Below are 17,329 nucleotides of genomic sequence, written 5' to 3'. Positions count from 1 at the left end.
GATGAAGTTTTACTGGACACCTTGTGGTGCTTACTGCATTGACTTAATGTTGGAAGAATTTGAGAAGAAGATACATATCCATAAGAAGACAATTGAACATGGTAAAAAAGTTACTACCTACATCTATTCAAAGACTTCTCTTATATCCTTATTGCATTATCATACTAGGGGCAGACATTTGATTAGACTTGTAGCCATACGTTTTGACACTTCATATTTGACTTTGAGTTGATTGGTTGATAATAAGTAATTATTAATAAGGATGTTCACATCCAATGAATGGACATCAAGTCAATGCGCAAAGACCAAAGATGAGAGATTCGTTGAGAATGTGGTTATAGATAAAAAGTTTTAGAATAACATTGTGGTTTGCTTGAATGATGCTTATCCACTTATCTAAGTGCTTTGATTGGTGGATTCATATAAGAAGCCTGCCATAGGCTTCATTTACGAAGCAATTGGCCAAGCTAAAGAGAAGAAACAAATTGCCTTCAATGATGTTAAAAAGAGTTAAATTTTGTCAATTTATACCATTTTATTTACTCCAAGTTGCTTTTTCTTATAAAATGACCACAATGCTGAAATTTAATTCATGTTTTTCATTATTTAGTTATTTGCTAATATGGAAAATCATTGACCAAAGATGGGACAACCAACTACATAGGCCTCTACATGTTGCAGGCGTTAACCCAAAATTACATTATGCACCTAATTTTAAAGTTGGTGTTGAAGTTAAAAGGGGTTGTATGATTGTCTTACAAGGATGGTGGGAAATATGGAAGAAATAGACAAGATTGATGATCAACTGAGGATTTTAAAATAAGGCAAAGTTCTTTAGAAGTCCAATAGCCATGTCTGGAGTTAAAACCAAAACTCTAGCTCAATGGTGAGAATCTTATGGTGATGAAAATTCTGAATTGCAAAATTTTGCCATTTGTGTGTCAAGCTTAACATGTAGTTCCTCCGGCTGTGAGAGAAATTGGAGTGCCTTTGAGATGGTAAAATTTTAGCCTTATATTTTGTATTTTATTCTTAAAATTAGTTAATACTATGTTTTAATTAAAGTTAAAATTATTTAGGTCCACACTAAGAGAAGAAACCATTTGATACAAAAGACCATGAATGATGTTGTTCGTGTGACGGCTAATTCAAAATTGGCAAAGAATAAGAAGTTCAGGAAAACATAAGAGTATAGCATGGAAGATGTTGATTGGATTGTGGAAAATAAAGAAAATTCATATATGGATGCTTCAAATGATGAAGAATGTTTTCAAGTTGAACAAGTACTTATGTTAATGATGTTGTTGGTGCATCCCTAGAATATATTGAAAATCCTAATTTAGATCATTTGGATATTCCTAACTTTGACAACAACCGTGATGAAGATGTTATGGAGGAAGATGACTATTATGATTATGGCTTGAACAATTTGCTTGACTAGATGTCTAGATATAGAGTTAGAAGTTATGACATATGAGTCTTATTACTATTTTGGTGTGCTTTTGATTGGACAGTATAATGTTAATTTGACTTATTATTTATGTTTTTCTAAGTTCTTATCTATGTTATTATTTTAGATATATACATATATATGTGTGTCTTTTTCAATGTAACTTTGTATTTTAAGTGGAGCTACACTTTGTGTTATGTTTCACCGCTTCTACGATCCTACCATACCTTTCCGCTCCAAGGTTGACTCTACGCTTTAACAACCTTGGGTGCATGGTTCCTTACCTTTATTCAACTGAACCGTTTTATTGCTCAGTGGAATAATATTTGATCCTAAAGCCTCTCCATTTGGCTTGAGTACATCTCTCAAAATTGATTGTTTCAGCATGAAATCTTCATTAAACATTACATCTCTACTCAATACCACTTTTATGGAAACTGGATCCCAAAACTTGAACTCATTCACACCTTTGGTATATCTAATGAAGATACACCTCTTTGACTTAGGATCAAGTGTAGATCGTTCATCACTAAGTACATGTACATAAGAAGGACAACCAAATATGTGTACTATATTATAATTGACTAGGTTACATATCCATACTTCTTCTGCAACTTTACCATCTAATGAAGTCCGTGGTGATTTATTGATGACGTAACATGCCATACTAAGTGTCTCTGCCCAAAATCCTTTGGAAAGTCCAGAATTCAGTCTCATACATTTGGCCCTCTTTCTACTCTCATCCTCTCTGCAACACTATTCTGCTGATGAGTCTTTTTCACTGAAAAGTGCCTCTGAATGCTAAGTTCCTCACAAAATTTCTAAAAGTGTAAGTCTTTGTACTCCACTGGTGTTCTGATCTTAGAATTTGTTCTTTTCTCTTTGGTAGGACCTCCTCTGCCTTGTCTCCTCCCACGCGCTTGGCTCTCTTTTACATACAGACCATCACCTTGAGACCCTTCCCCTACATTTTGTCTTCTTTGAGTGTGGGACAGAAGCGCAAATATGATCTCATCCAGTTTGATTGATTATTTCCTATATGTCAATGTTGTCACGAAGTGTTCATGTTAAGGATAGAGCACAAAAGAGAAGCAAGTAAAGGATAAAGAAAATAACACACAAGATTTAACGTGGAAAAACCCCTCAGTGTGAGAGGAAAAAAACCACGGGCGATCAAGAGCAAAATTCCACTATGTAAAAAAGAAGAGTACAAGAAATCCTCTTATAATGATGAGGACAAATACCAATATTTTTTCTCACAAATACTCTCTCAAATGGAACAAGAATTCTCACCAAGAATGCACTCACAATATATGTGTAAATGAAAGAGATGTTGTGTGTTGTGAAGATGATTTTGAAGCTCTCTATATGTGTCCTTTTATAGGCAAGCAAAGTCTTGGTATCTTGGATTCCAAGCATTGGATGCTTGGAAACAAAGTCATAAAAGAGACATAAAATGCCCTTAAAGAGAGCCATCAATGCTAGATTGATTTGTAGAGGAAGATGGAACATCAACATTAGGAACTGTAGGTTTCACTATCAACTCCACCTTCTCGCTAGTACCCTGTAGATTACCTGTACTAGTAGAAGAAGACACAATAGATTGTTTTCCAGAAGATAAAAATGCATCCTCATTAAAAGTCACATCTCTGCTAAGAATTAATTTCCGTGACTTTGCATCAGAATACCATAAGCGATATCCTTTAGACTCAGATGCATAACCAAGAAATATGCACTCAACAGCTCTTGGAGCTAATTTACCATCATTAACATGTGCATAAGCAGGACATCCAAAGATTCTTAAGTTAGAATAATCAACAGGATTACCTGACCAAATTTCTTCTGGGATTTTGAAATCAAGTGCTGAATGTGGAGAACGATTAACCAGGTAACAAGCAGTAGATGCTGCTTCAGCCCAAAATTCACGCCGATGCCATAACCCAGCATTTGAGAGCATACAACGAACTCTCTCAAGTAGAGTCCTGTTCATCCGTTCTGCAACACCATTTTGTTGAGGATTTCTTGGAATAGTTTTGTGTCTAGCAATACCATTTTTTGTGCAGAACTCATTAAAATCACCATTGCAGAACTCTAATCCATTGTCTGTTCTAAGCTTCTTCACTTTCTTCCCTGTCTGGGTTTCAACAAGAGTTTTCCACTTCTTGAAAGTGGAGAAAGTCTCATTTTTATGCTGCAGAAAATAAACCCAAACTTTGCGAGAAAAATCATCAATGATGGTCATCATATAGCGACATCCTCCATGAGAAGGAAATTTAGAAGGCCCCCAAAGGTCAGAATGAATATAATCAAGAATACCTTTGGTACGGTGAGTTGCAGTGGAGAAACTAACCTTTTTCTGTTTCCCAAAAACACAATGTTTACAAAAATCCAATTTACCAATGCCATGTTTACCAAGATGACCTTGTTTGCTTAGAAGGTGCATACCTTTTTCACTCATATGGCCCAGGCGCATGTGCCATAATTTGGTAATGTCATTATCATGCATTGAAGAAGATACAGCTGTTGAACCTGTCACAACAGAACCTTGCAAGACATATAAACTACCAATCCGGTTAGCTTTCAATAATACCATAGCACCTTTCAATACCTTTAGAACTCCACCTTCAGCTGAATACCTACACCCGAGAGACTCTAGGGTGCCAAGAGAAATTAAGTTCCGCTTCAAATCTGGAATATAGCGGACATTAGCCAAGGTTCTGACAACACCGTCATGAGCCTTGATCTGAATAGTACCTATTCCTGCAACTTTGCATTGGGTATCATTGCCCATCAAAACAACACCACTGTCAACATGTTCAAAAGTGGTGAATAAGTCCTTATAAGGACACATATGAAAAGTACATCCAGAATCAAGAATCCATTCTGTTTTACTCCTATTATTATAAGAGACAACAGATAAAAGAATATCACCGTCAGAATTGGCTTCAATATTAGCAGCTTCAGAGGATTGTTGAAATTTTCCCTTATCTTGTTTTTCTTGTTTTTTCTTTAAGATAAAACAATCAGGAATGTCATGCCCCGGTTTCTTGCAATAGCGACAAGTTTTGTTGGATTTGCGACCTCTGGATTTGGATCTGAACTTTTTATAATTGGTACTCCCTTTTTCTTGAGTTCTACCTCGAACACTTAAGCCCTCACCCTTGTCCACAGAATTAACTTCAAGATCAAATTTTTCTTTGGACAATAAATTAGATTTAACATCTTCAAAGGATAAGGTATCATTATTTCCATACAACATGATTTCTTTGAAGTGCTTATAGGTAGAAGGTAAAGAGACAACCAACAAAACAGCTTTGTCTTCATCTTCAATATTAATATCAATATTTTGCATATCCATAATAATAGAATTAAACTCATCAAGATGAGTTTGAATAGGAGTACCTTCAACCATACGAATGGTGTATAACCGTTCTTTGAGACGAAGCTTGTTTGCGAGGCTCTTGGTCATGTATAAAGTTTCTAACTTCAGCCACAAAGCCGCAGCGGTTTCTTCATTGGCAACCTCACGAAGAACCTCCTTCGACAAACAAAGTTGAATTGTTGAAAGCGCCTTTTCATCCAACTCGTCCCATTGATCATCGGTCATGGAAACTGGTTTCTTTGACTTCCCATCTAAAGCTTTCTTTAATCCGCTCTGGATAAGAACGGCCCTCATTTGGACTCGCCAAATAGAAAAGCTAATTTTGCCATCAAACTTCTCAATGTCAAATTTTGCAGACATTTTGAAATTCTCAATTTAGTAAGAGCTCTGATTCCACTTGTTAAGGTTAGAGCACAATGCGGAAGCACAGGATTGAATCAATTGAGAACAAAAGAGAAGCAAGTAAAGGATAAAGAAAATAACACACAAGATTTAACGTGGAAAAACCCCTCAGTGTGAGAGGAAAAAAACCACGGGCGATCAAGAGCAAAATTCCACTATGTAAAAAAGAAGAGTACAAGAAATCCTCTTATAATGATGAGGACAAATGACAATATTTTTTCTCACAAATACTCTCTCAAATGGAACAAGAATTCTCACCAAGAATGCACTCACAATATATGTGTAAATGAAAGAGATGTTGTGTGTTGTGAAGATGATTTTGAAGCTCTCTATATGTGTCCTTTTATAGGCAAGCAAAGTCTTGGTATCTTGGATTCCAAGCATTGGATGCTTGGAAACAAAGTCATAAAAATGACATAAAATGCCCTTAAAGAGAGCCATAAAATAGTCATAAAATTCTTTTAAGGCATAGTAATGAGAGGCATCTAACAGTTCATAGAAATTTGGCAAAGAACACAACAATATTATTGTTTTATCCTCATCTTCAACCTTCACATCAAGTTTCTGTAAGTCATTGATCACCTAATTAAAGTGTTAAGGTATTGTTGCAAATCAGCACTCTCCTACATCTTTAGGTGAGAGAGTCTCTGTTTCAAATACAACTTATTTGTTAGAGACTTGGGCATAAACCACTTCTCTAATGTCTTCCATACCTCTGTTGGTGACATCAAATCCATAACATGATACATTAGCTCATTTGATAGACAGAGTCATATGGTTCGCACAACCTTCTCCTTCAACTCTTCACAATCCAGTTGATCCATACCATTTCGTTTATTCTCACGCAGCGCCTTTGATAGACCTTGTTGAGCCAACACTTCCTTAATTCTTCTTTGCCACAATATGAAATTATCAGTTCTATCGAACTTCCCCACCTCAAATTTGGCACCTAGATTAAGAGTCATCAGGTACCAATTATTGGGAACAAGCAAACAATCAAGTTGTAGAAGAGTAGAGATAAGAGAATAACAGAAGAGATTTGGTAACGAGGTTCGGTTAATTGTGCCTACATCCATGGGAGCATTGAGAGACTATCACTATATAATACATAATTAGGATTTGTGTTTAGCTATTATTCTCCTTTTTTACATTAGTTTTACATAACATAAATATATAGTCATGTTTCCCAACCTCTTTACATCAGCTCAGACCCATAACTTGTATTGTTGTTATCTAAAGACTGAATCATTGCACCAAAAAAACAATTTTATACTCATCTTCAATTTTAATATTAACATATTGCATATATATATATAATAGAGTTAAACTCATCAAGTAAATTCGACCATTCGAATGGTATATAACCACTCTTTGAGACTAAGCTTGTTCATGAGACTCAATCATATATAAAGTTTTTAACTTTATCCACAAAGTCGCAATGGTTGTTTCATTAGCTACTTTGCAGAAAACCTCCTGGACAAGCAAAGCCAGATTGGTGAAAGCGTTTTTCATCCACCTCGTCTCATTGGTCATCTATCATGGGATCTGGTCTCTTCGACTTCCCATCTAAAGCTTTCATTAGTCCATTCTGAGTGAGAATGATCTTCATTTGGACTCGCCAAATCGAAAAGCTAATTCTTATCATCAAACTTCTCCATGTCAAATTTAGTAGACATTTTGAAATTCCCAACTGAATAAGATCTTTGATACCATTTATTAGGATATCAACACTATATGAAGGCAAATGATCAATTCAATCAGAAATTAAAGGAAAGCAAGTTAGAGAGCAAGAAAAATGATCACACAATATTTATGTGGAAAAACCTCCTCAAGTAAGGAAAAAGAACAATATTTTTTCTCACAAATACTCTGAAATGAAACAATAATTCTCACCAAAATATTCACTCACTCACTACTTGTGTTTATGATGTTTTGTTGATGCTGTGATTAAGCTTCTTTATTATGGCTGCTCCTTTTATAGGCAAGATAATTCAATATGACAACTGTAGCAGACTAGCACAATCTGATAGAAGATGTTGCTTAATGACATATAGATAATTGTTGAACAAACTCTAATATCCTCTACATCATGCCAATAAAATTAAGAAGCTATCCTTGCCTTCTTGCAATTCCAGAGTGGGCTCCAATAGGAGAGCTTGGTTCTTTAGTAAGATATGTTGATATAAAGAATAGTTTTGAGGAATAACCAACCTACCTTTCAAATAAAATAGCTGATCTTGTGTTTGAATAGTTAGTGTGTGTGGCATAGTTATTACAACTTAGGATCTAAAGCAATGACATTGCTATGAATGGGGGTAATGTCTAACTTTGGTTGAGACTTGAGACCAAGGCATAAAACATTACCTGGATGATGCATCATCAGCCACATTATCCTTTCCAGGTTTGTGTTCAATTATGAAATCATACCCCAGAAATTTATGCAGCCAAACCTGTTGAACAATTAGGCCTCTCAAGGTCCTGGTCAGTTTTACTTCAATTTTTTGGCCTTACAAATAGTGTCTAAATTTTGCAATAGCTTCACTAGTAGCATAAACTTATATAGTGCATGCAATTTGTTTCTTTAACCTGAATGACAACAGTGGTAAGCTTTGCTAAGAATACCTCTCTACCAATCCAGATACATATGTTTATATTTTCTAGTATAAATGGCCTTGAAATATCTGGCAGTACTTATTAGGTGACAAAGGATTAGAGTCAGAGCTAGAGATAGTTTAGTCAAGTGCTTCAGAATCTGAAAGGAAAAAATGATAGGAGAAAACACAATAGTAAATTATCTTTTGTATACTTATGGTTTGAGTTTAATCAAACAGAAATTAGAGAAACATCAAATATCAAATTCGGCTGAAACTCCGAAAGCCGTATCATGACATGTTTCTATTTAATTTGTACAATTGATGTTGCCACAAAGATGAAAATAAAAATAATGATCCATTCTTCTCAGTTATGATAATAACTCCCCAAAATCATGGTAAAACAAACAAATAAAGAAGTCTTATAACTTAGAATCAAAGGCATAAAAGTTGCCTAAGTTCCCTCTGCATGCTCTTTATACATTTACAAAATCTCTCAATCAAAGTAAAACTTCACAAGAAATAGTAACCGAAAATGAAAGACTATGGCTGCTTCATTGCACTCACTGTTGGTTGATCTAACCATGCTGCCAATCAAATATCACTCCAGATCAAAAGTTCACTTTCAGAAAAACCAAAAAAATTAAATTCACACAGAGAGAAGCATAAGAGAAGTGTAAGTGTAACTCTGAAGGTTTTAATTTGCCACAGTTGTACAACACATGCAGGTGCTGAAGAATGAAGACCTCGCCCTGCGCTTTTCTTTTCCTTTCGGAGAAGTAGACAATACTTCCTTCACATCTTTCATTGCGCCAGAATGGTTATCTTGTATCTGTGGCATGACATGAAGATGTGATTCTTCTTCTTTTAAGAGACCTGTGAATGGAGCTTTATATTTTTCCGAGTAACTTCTTTCCATAGTTACTATTTTTTCTTCCACTGCCACTTCTTCATTTTGTAACATGCACTTACCATATTCCACGTTAGGCATTGAGTTGTTGATGAGATTTAGACTAGCCTGGTTTGGTATTCTTTCAATTTCCAACTTAAGTGGAGCTTGATCCGATTCTTCCGGCCGCACTTCGATTTGGAGGTTGAGATTGAAGCTTGGTGATTTTTGTATCAGAGAAGAGAAGTTTGGGTTATCAGATTCTGATTCAGTACTGAACCTTGTTACCATTTCTCTTGTTTCATAACCACCACTGGCAAATATAGAATTGTTTGAACATGGTTCTTCACTGGACATAGTGGCTGCTGAAGAAGTTAGTTTTGCTTCTTTCAATGAAGTTGATTCTATATGAAGTGAATAAATTTCCCCTTCATTCTCAAATGATTCATCATCAACCAAGTCCAGGGATGGAACTGTTACATTTGAAGAATCATAGATATGTAACAAAGAAGAAGAATTCTGCAAGGTAAAATATTCTTCCTGATTTAAAGTCACCAAATCAGAATTGCATTCTTCTGATATCTCTGTCCCCTCTGAAGTTTCGAAATCGGCATATGAAGCTTCTGATTTTCCATTGGTTTCATCCATTTTGGTCTTATAATTCTCTCCACTTTTATGTCTGCAATCAACAACATTTGACCCTCCAATAAGAGAAACCATTTCAGCCTCAGGAACCACAGAATGTTCTGGTTCTGAAACAAAGTTAGTTTCATCAGAAGGCTTGCAGTTGTTTACATGTGCATCAAATTGGATACCACCCTCGCCGACTTTAGGTTCTTCAACTTCATCAGTGTTGGAAATCCAAGAGACATCAGAAGCAGGTACTGTGTTACTTTCTCCATTGTAGTCTCCATTAGACCCTGCTGTCACAACATGTGCATCGACTATGCTAGCCTTAAACTCTTCCAGTGTCTCTTCCTTGCAACGATCGAGGCTGCAATTGTATGAATAGCATGTTATACTTTCATCGCGAATTACCTTACCATTTTCCTCATGGTTAGACTTCAGTGTATTATCTACAACAAAAGATTCAGGAAGTGATATTAGGGAATCCGTGGTAATATAATTGAACTTGGTCAGTATATTACCATTCTTGTTGCCAATACTTGGAGAATCAGATGTTATTCCTGTACTTTCTATCGAATCACTTCCAAACTCATTTCCATCTCTACTAGCTGAATTTTCTGCCCATAACAGTTTTTCTTCGGATTCTATTTCCTTTTCTGAAGTCTCGTCCTTAATCTGCTCAACATGAGAATTAGTATCTATAAAATTATCTTTTATCAGTGATACACTTCCTTGGTGTGATTCTTCAGACAAAACTTCGACATGCTCATCATGATCGGAATGTACATTTGGCGGTTCTTGAAGTTCTGAATCATTTGACACATGCACAGAATTCAATGTTGAAACTGTAGTTTCCTCAGTATCTGCTAAAAATCAAGAAAGACAATGAAGAGGTCTAAAGTTGTCACCATGCAATAATCTAACAAATTAGATGGACATGGCTATGAAAACATGGTCAGCTGAAACAACACTGAGATTATAGCCATGTCTATCTTTACTCTATTTGTAATATTAGAATCTTAGTATTGTTTCAGCAATTGCTATAATCTAACAAATCGAGTAAAGATGGACATGGCTATCAAAATATGGTCAGCTGAAGTGTCCTAACCTTGTTTGATTGAAGGCTCATTATTATCAAGAAGATCATGTGTTATCAACAAAGGCTTCGTCAAACATGACTTGTTTCGTTTCTCATGTTCTTCACTCCCTTCCAGCGAAAAACTTGACAACATCTCATGGTTTTCATCTTCAGCATCAACTGGTCCAGTATTTAGAGACTTTTCAGGTTGTCTACCTTCAGGTATAACATGCACTATAGAACATAATACATGATTATCTTGCAGTGTTACCAAATTACTTCATGTTGTTTGATATGCATCATTCAGAAAGAAATTACTAACCTGTACCATCAAAACAAGTTCTCGAATTCAACAGATCATCTGAAGCCAAGATGGTATCTTTTCCTTGAACATCTATGCCATTGGCCATAAGAATCACAACATCTGCATCTTGTTTATCTTCCTGAGGTTGATCTTGAGATTCACTTGTTTTATCATCAAAACCCAACTTTGAAGCTATTTCCTGATCATCTTTACCGTCCGGAGTTGGTTGTTTTTCATGATCTACATTATTATCATCTGCATAAGCAATATCTCCTTTCAATAAATCTTTTCTAAATAAACTTATTGTATAGTACTCAGAATCCAGTCCTGTAGGTTTCTCTGGAACATCTTCATCTTCGGCTTCGGATTCTGGATGCATTTGATTCTCCATACTCACATTACTTGAATTAGTATCCCCTTCCAATGAATCATTCTCAAGCATGCTTTCAGTATTTTTAGAAATGATCTCTGTAGCTTCTTCCTCGACATCTTTGGCTTCATCTGTTGGAATCATATGAATTTTCTCTTTCACATCATCTGCATAAATATCAGCATGTAATGTATCTTCTTCATTTTCAATTGCTGAACAATCAGAAGCCAGTATTGTATGTTTCTCCTGAACATATTCTGCTTCAGTTGTTGGATGCATTTGATTTTTCATACTCGTGTCGCTTGCACGAGTATCTCCTTCGAAAGAGTTCATGCTTGTATTCCTAGATGCAAAATATGTATCATTTTCCTGAACATCTTTTGATTCAGCTGTTGAAACTGTTTGAATATTTCCTTTTACATCATCTGCATGATTATCTTCTTTCCATGTATCTTTGCCAGGTTCAGTTGTTGCATCATTGGAAGCTTCTGCAGCATTTTCTATTGCATCATCTTTTCCTATAGATGTAAGAGTAGGCTGAATTTCTTTGTTGGCACTGTCAGCATCAACATCTTCTGATACACCATTTTCAACTTCACTTGTATCTTGTGAGAGAGTCTTTTTCTCAGCTTCACTAATGTTATCTTCCTCTGCAAAATGGAAATGAAATTAAAAAGGAGAGAAGAATTGAAAATAAAATTCTAATCTGCATCGCGACACATGAAATTGATATTTTTTTTATATAACTAAGGATATCCCCTCAGCCTTTTGAGGTGCGTGATTATCCCTCCGAATGAGTGTCACTCTCAGGAATCGAACATTTGACATTTTGGACATATGAGATGGATCACGAACATAGACATGTGACATACTTTAAAAATTATAAGACTGGAGGTAGATAAGGTATAAGGTATAATGTATAAAATTAACATGTTATATCTTTGTCTTATTAACAGTTAGCTTGTGTTATTGTAAACATAATAAAGTGCTATGATTTACCAAACTATTGTGCTAATTTCATCTATAGTGTATAAAAGAATTAAAAATAAAAGTGAAAATTTGTATGATACAGGTATCACTAGAGTATCCAAAAGTGTCATAATATCTATACAGTATCCGTGTTGAACATATTTTCTCACCAAAATTTCTTCAGCATTCTAATAAGAGAACTCATACCTTTGATAGTAGATGTGTTATTATTACCCATTTCGTTGCCCATGCTCAGTTTTCCAAATCCTGCAACAATATAAGCAAAGTATGGAGATTATTAGGACACAATTCCCACACAATTGATTTGCTTCTTATAGTGGAAGATATAGCAAAGAAAATGAGTCTGAAAGAACAAGAATGCTATAACATACCATGACTGTGATGATGATACTCACATCCTCATAGCTTTAAACATTTGAGGACAGGTTGGTTTGTGTGATAGTTACAGGGTGTTTATATTTGATCCAACAGCTAGTATTAACTTGGTATTGCTTACAGTACAAGCCTCATTTTGGGTTCAGTTGTCTGCCAAATAGGCATATCCTTTAAGTAATGGAACACATATATGATTAGTAAATCAAATGAAAATTAATGCATTATATCGATATTCGTTCCATGCAGTCGAACTCACCTAGTGGATTAAGGTTTGATTATTGTGGTATATATATATATATATATATGAGGAGGGATCCGCTTACACCCAAATTAAGTTACATTATTTACACTCAATCTCATTCATTTTCTTAGATCCAACCGACCAAATTGGTGAAACTTGAAATTTATTTAATTTTTTTCTCTCTCATCATATTTATTTTAGTCGCTCGTTTGTCTGTTATATTTATAAAAATGAATAACTGAGATTGAGTGTAACTCATGTAACTTAAATTGGACGTAAATCATGGCTATGAAAACATGGTCAGCTGAAACAACACTGAGATTATAGCCATGTCTATCTTTACTCTATTTGTAATATTAGAATCTTAGTATTGTTTCAGCAATTGCTATAATCTAACAAATCGAGTAAAGATGGACATGGCTATCAAAATATGGTCAGCTGAAGTGTCCTAACCTTGTTTGATTGAAGGCTCATTATTATCAAGAAGATCATGTGTTATCAACAAAGGCTTCGTCAAACATGACTTGTTTCGTTTCTCATGTTCTTCACTCCCTTCCAGCGAAAAACTTGACAACATCTCATGGTTTTCATCTTCAGCATCAACTGGTCCAGTATTTAGAGACTTTTCAGGTTGTCTACCTTCAGGTATAACATGCACTATAGAACATAATACATGATTATCTTGCAGTGTTACCAAATTACTTCATGTTGTTTGATATGCATCATTCAGAAAGAAATTACTAACCTGTACCATCAAAACAAGTTCTCGAATTCAACAGATCATCTGAAGCCAAGATGGTATCTTTTCCTTGAACATCTATGCCATTGGCCATAAGAATCACAACATCTGCATCTTGTTTATCTTCCTGAGGTTGATCTTGAGATTCACTTGTTTTATCATCAAAACCCAACTTTGAAGCTATTTCCTGATCATCTTTACCGTCCGGAGTTGGTTGTTTTTCATGATCTACATTATTATCATCTGCATAAGCAATATCTCCTTTCAATAAATCTTTTCTAAATAAACTTATTGTATAGTACTCAGAATCCAGTCCTGTAGGTTTCTCTGGAACATCTTCATCTTCGGCTTCGGATTCTGGATGCATTTGATTCTCCATACTCACATTACTTGAATTAGTATCCCCTTCCAATGAATCATTCTCAAGCATGCTTTCAGTATTTTTAGAAATGATCTCTGTAGCTTCTTCCTCGACATCTTTGGCTTCATCTGTTGGAATCATATGAATTTTCTCTTTCACATCATCTGCATAAATATCAGCATGTAATGTATCTTCTTCATTTTCAATTGCTGAACAATCAGAAGCCAGTATTGTATGTTTCTCCTGAACATATTCTGCTTCAGTTGTTGGATGCATTTGATTTTTCATACTCGTGTCGCTTGCACGAGTATCTCCTTCGAAAGAGTTCATGCTTGTATTCCTAGATGCAAAATATGTATCATTTTCCTGAACATCTTTTGATTCAGCTGTTGAAACTGTTTGAATATTTCCTTTTACATCATCTGCATGATTATCTTCTTTCCATGTATCTTTGCCAGGTTCAGTTGTTGCATCATTGGAAGCTTCTGCAGCATTTTCTATTGCATCATCTTTTCCTATAGATGTAAGAGTAGGCTGAATTTCTTTGTTGGCACTGTCAGCATCAACATCTTCTGATACACCATTTTCAACTTCACTTGTATCTTGTGAGAGAGTCTTTTTCTCAGCTTCACTAATGTTATCTTCCTCTGCAAAATGGAAATGAAATTAAAAAGGAGAGAAGAATTGAAAATAAAATTCTAATCTGCATCGCGACACATGAAATTGATATTTTTTTTATATAACTAAGGATATCCCCTCAGCCTTTTGAGGTGCGTGATTATCCCTCCGAATGAGTGTCACTCTCAGGAATCGAACATTTGACATTTTGGACATATGAGATGGATCACGAACATAGACATGTGACATACTTTAAAAATTATAAGACTGGAGGTAGATAAGGTATAAGGTATAATGTATAAAATTAACATGTTATATCTTTGTCTTATTAACAGTTAGCTTGTGTTATTGTAAACATAATAAAGTGCTATGATTTACCAAACTATTGTGCTAATTTCATCTATAGTGTATAAAAGAATTAAAAATAAAAGTGAAAATTTGTATGATACAGGTATCACTAGAGTATCCAAAAGTGTCATAATATCTATACAGTATCCGTGTTGAACATATTTTCTCACCAAAATTTCTTCAGCATTCTAATAAGAGAACTCATACCTTTGATAGTAGATGTGTTATTATTACCCATTTCGTTGCCCATGCTCAGTTTTCCAAATCCTGCAACAATATAAGCAAAGTATGGAGATTATTAGGACACAATTCCCACACAATTGATTTGCTTCTTATAGTGGAAGATATAGCAAAGAAAATGAGTCTGAAAGAACAAGAATGCTATAACATACCATGACTGTGATGATGATACTCACATCCTCATAGCTTTAAACATTTGAGGACAGGTTGGTTTGTGTGATAGTTACAGGGTGTTTATATTTGATCCAACAGCTAGTATTAACTTGGTATTGCTTACAGTACAAGCCTCATTTTGGGTTCAGTTGTCTGCCAAATAGGCATATCCTTTAAGTAATGGAACACATATATGATTAGTAAATCAAATGAAAATTAATGCATTATATCGATATTCGTTCCATGCAGTCGAACTCACCTAGTGGATTAAGGTTTGATTATTGTGGTATATATATATATATATATATGAGGAGGGATCCGCTTACACCCAAATTAAGTTACATTATTTACACTCAATCTCATTCATTTTCTTAGATCCAACCGACCAAATTGGTGAAACTTGAAATTTATTTAATTTTTTTCTCTCTCATCATATTTATTTTAGTCGCTCGTTTGTCTGTTATATTTATAAAAATGAATAACTGAGATTGAGTGTAACTCATGTAACTTAAATTGGACGTAAATGGATCCCTTCTCATATGTATATTATATATATATATATATATATATATATATATATATATATATATATATATATATATATATATATATATATATATATATATATATATATATATATATATATATATATATATATATATATATATATATATATATATATATATTTCCTCATCTCTTTTCTCCCATCTGGCGACTAATTATGACTTTATAATCTAAGATGATAATAATGTGACCAAATAGTCACTTTCGGTGAGCCCATGATTGTTAAGTGGCATATCACTGGTATGTCCATATAATATATGCTTTAAAATTTTCTTAAACTTCTTAGAACTATGATTATCTAGCTACCTTAACCATTGTAAAGACATTTGCAGGCACAATTAAGGAGAGAGGCCTAGGAGGAACACAAGGTATTAAATTACTAAATTATAAATTATGATTGCCATAGTGCTTGTTGTTGAGCTTTTTGGTTTATAACTTTATATATTAAAATGGCTTTGTATGTTTTTGCTTTTATATAAAGAGTGTAAAGTTCTGAACTGTCTGAAAGTGACTACCATAAACAAAAGGACTCAATCAACCTTACAGTTAGGCACTGGGGACATGTTCTTTAACGATAGGCATTTGGAAAAAGGCAGCTTCATATATTTTTTTAGTAAAATCTCATTTTTTTTAAAAGATTAGTGGCCAATCAACTTTGTGACTCAAAGTTTAGGTCCACTAATTAAAATGCATGTCATTGTAGTCCTAGGGGCTATCATGGTGTCAATTTTAATCTTTTAGGATTAGTTTGGGAGTTGGATTTTGGAGGGGAAAGAAGGGAAAAAGAAGGTTTGAGAGCCATGAAATACACTTGTGAGATGGCTCACAAGCCTTTCATTTTTCTTCTTTTCTCTCCAAAATACAACTCTCAAACTAATCCTTACGGACTTAATTATTGGACTAAGTGAGGGAGTAAGTTGGTTGGTTGCCAATTTTTGGAGGCCTAGATTAGTTTTTACTCTATTTTTTTCTTTCTATTTTGTGAGAGAATGATACGATTATCTTGAATAGGTTTAAATAGGTGGGTTTGCTTTGTTGTTTCTTCATTTTTTTGGTCACCAAAGTTTATTCTTTAGATGGAAAAGGTGGCTTGGGAAGGACCATACCAATAGAGTTGGCTCACCATTTGTTTGTGTGTATTATTATTTGCAACTCTCATTTGCTTCTACCAAGGTGTCACTAAATTCATAATCGGGGCTTATTATACTTTTGAAGGGTAGATATTTTTTATATTGATTTTGATTCAGTAATGTTTTTCATATATTCAACACGAGTCCAACCCATAAGCCAGGGAAGCCGTTTGATATTTTTTATATTAATAGATGCATTATTGTAATTTAAATTTTTAAATACAATTTTTTAATTCAACTTTCTTAACCAATTAAATAGATGAGTTAAAATGTATGCACCCATAGTGCAAGGATTCATATAAAATACATCATTTACTCTTCATTTGAATTATTTTTTTTAAAAAATGAATGATGATTAAAAATGAATAATGAATAATATAGAGATAATATAAAAAACTTTTATACTATTAGTATATACATTTTTCTCTAAGTAGATATGGAATGACATCCAAATAATTGTGTCACAACGTATATTTT

General features: G+C 34.3%; 1 protein-coding gene across 1 annotated transcript; it reads right to left on the bottom strand.

Annotated features, from left to right (window-relative positions):
- On the bottom strand, positions 8,362 to 15,319 carry LOC109352944 (dentin sialophosphoprotein-like). The gene is made up of 12 exons (XM_019595129.1): positions 15,158 to 15,319; positions 14,973 to 15,032; positions 13,445 to 14,446; positions 13,153 to 13,356; positions 12,455 to 12,481; positions 12,270 to 12,329; positions 11,542 to 11,743; positions 10,742 to 11,451; positions 10,450 to 10,653; positions 9,263 to 10,207; positions 8,720 to 9,199; positions 8,362 to 8,650 (listed from the first exon to the last, which is right to left on the bottom strand). The coding sequence occupies exons 2-12, from the start codon at positions 15,013 to 15,015 to the stop codon at positions 8,523 to 8,525; spliced, it is 4,005 nt and encodes a 1,334-aa protein (XP_019450674.1). The 5' UTR covers positions 15,016 to 15,032; positions 15,158 to 15,319; the 3' UTR covers positions 8,362 to 8,522.

The sequence above is a fragment of the Lupinus angustifolius genome, chromosome LG07 (genome assembly GCF_001865875.1).
Source record: "Lupinus angustifolius cultivar Tanjil chromosome LG07, LupAngTanjil_v1.0, whole genome shotgun sequence".
In the NCBI taxonomy this organism is placed as follows: Eukaryota; Viridiplantae; Streptophyta; class Magnoliopsida; order Fabales; family Fabaceae; genus Lupinus; species Lupinus angustifolius.
This window is presented reverse-complemented; position numbering and strand designations above follow the sequence as displayed.

Coding starts and splice junctions, on each gene's coding strand:
- LOC109352944 (XM_019595129.1), bottom strand. CDS start 15,015: ATGGGCAACGAAATGGGTAATAATAACACATCTACTATCAAAG. Junction 11,452..11,541: donor ACTGAACCTGGCAAAGATAC/ATGGAAAGAAGA, acceptor GGAAAATGATAC/ATATTTTGCATCTAGGAATA. Junction 9,200..9,262: donor CAATTCTGATTTGGTGACTT/TAAATCAGGAAG, acceptor TCTATGATTCTT/CAAATGTAACAGTTCCATCC.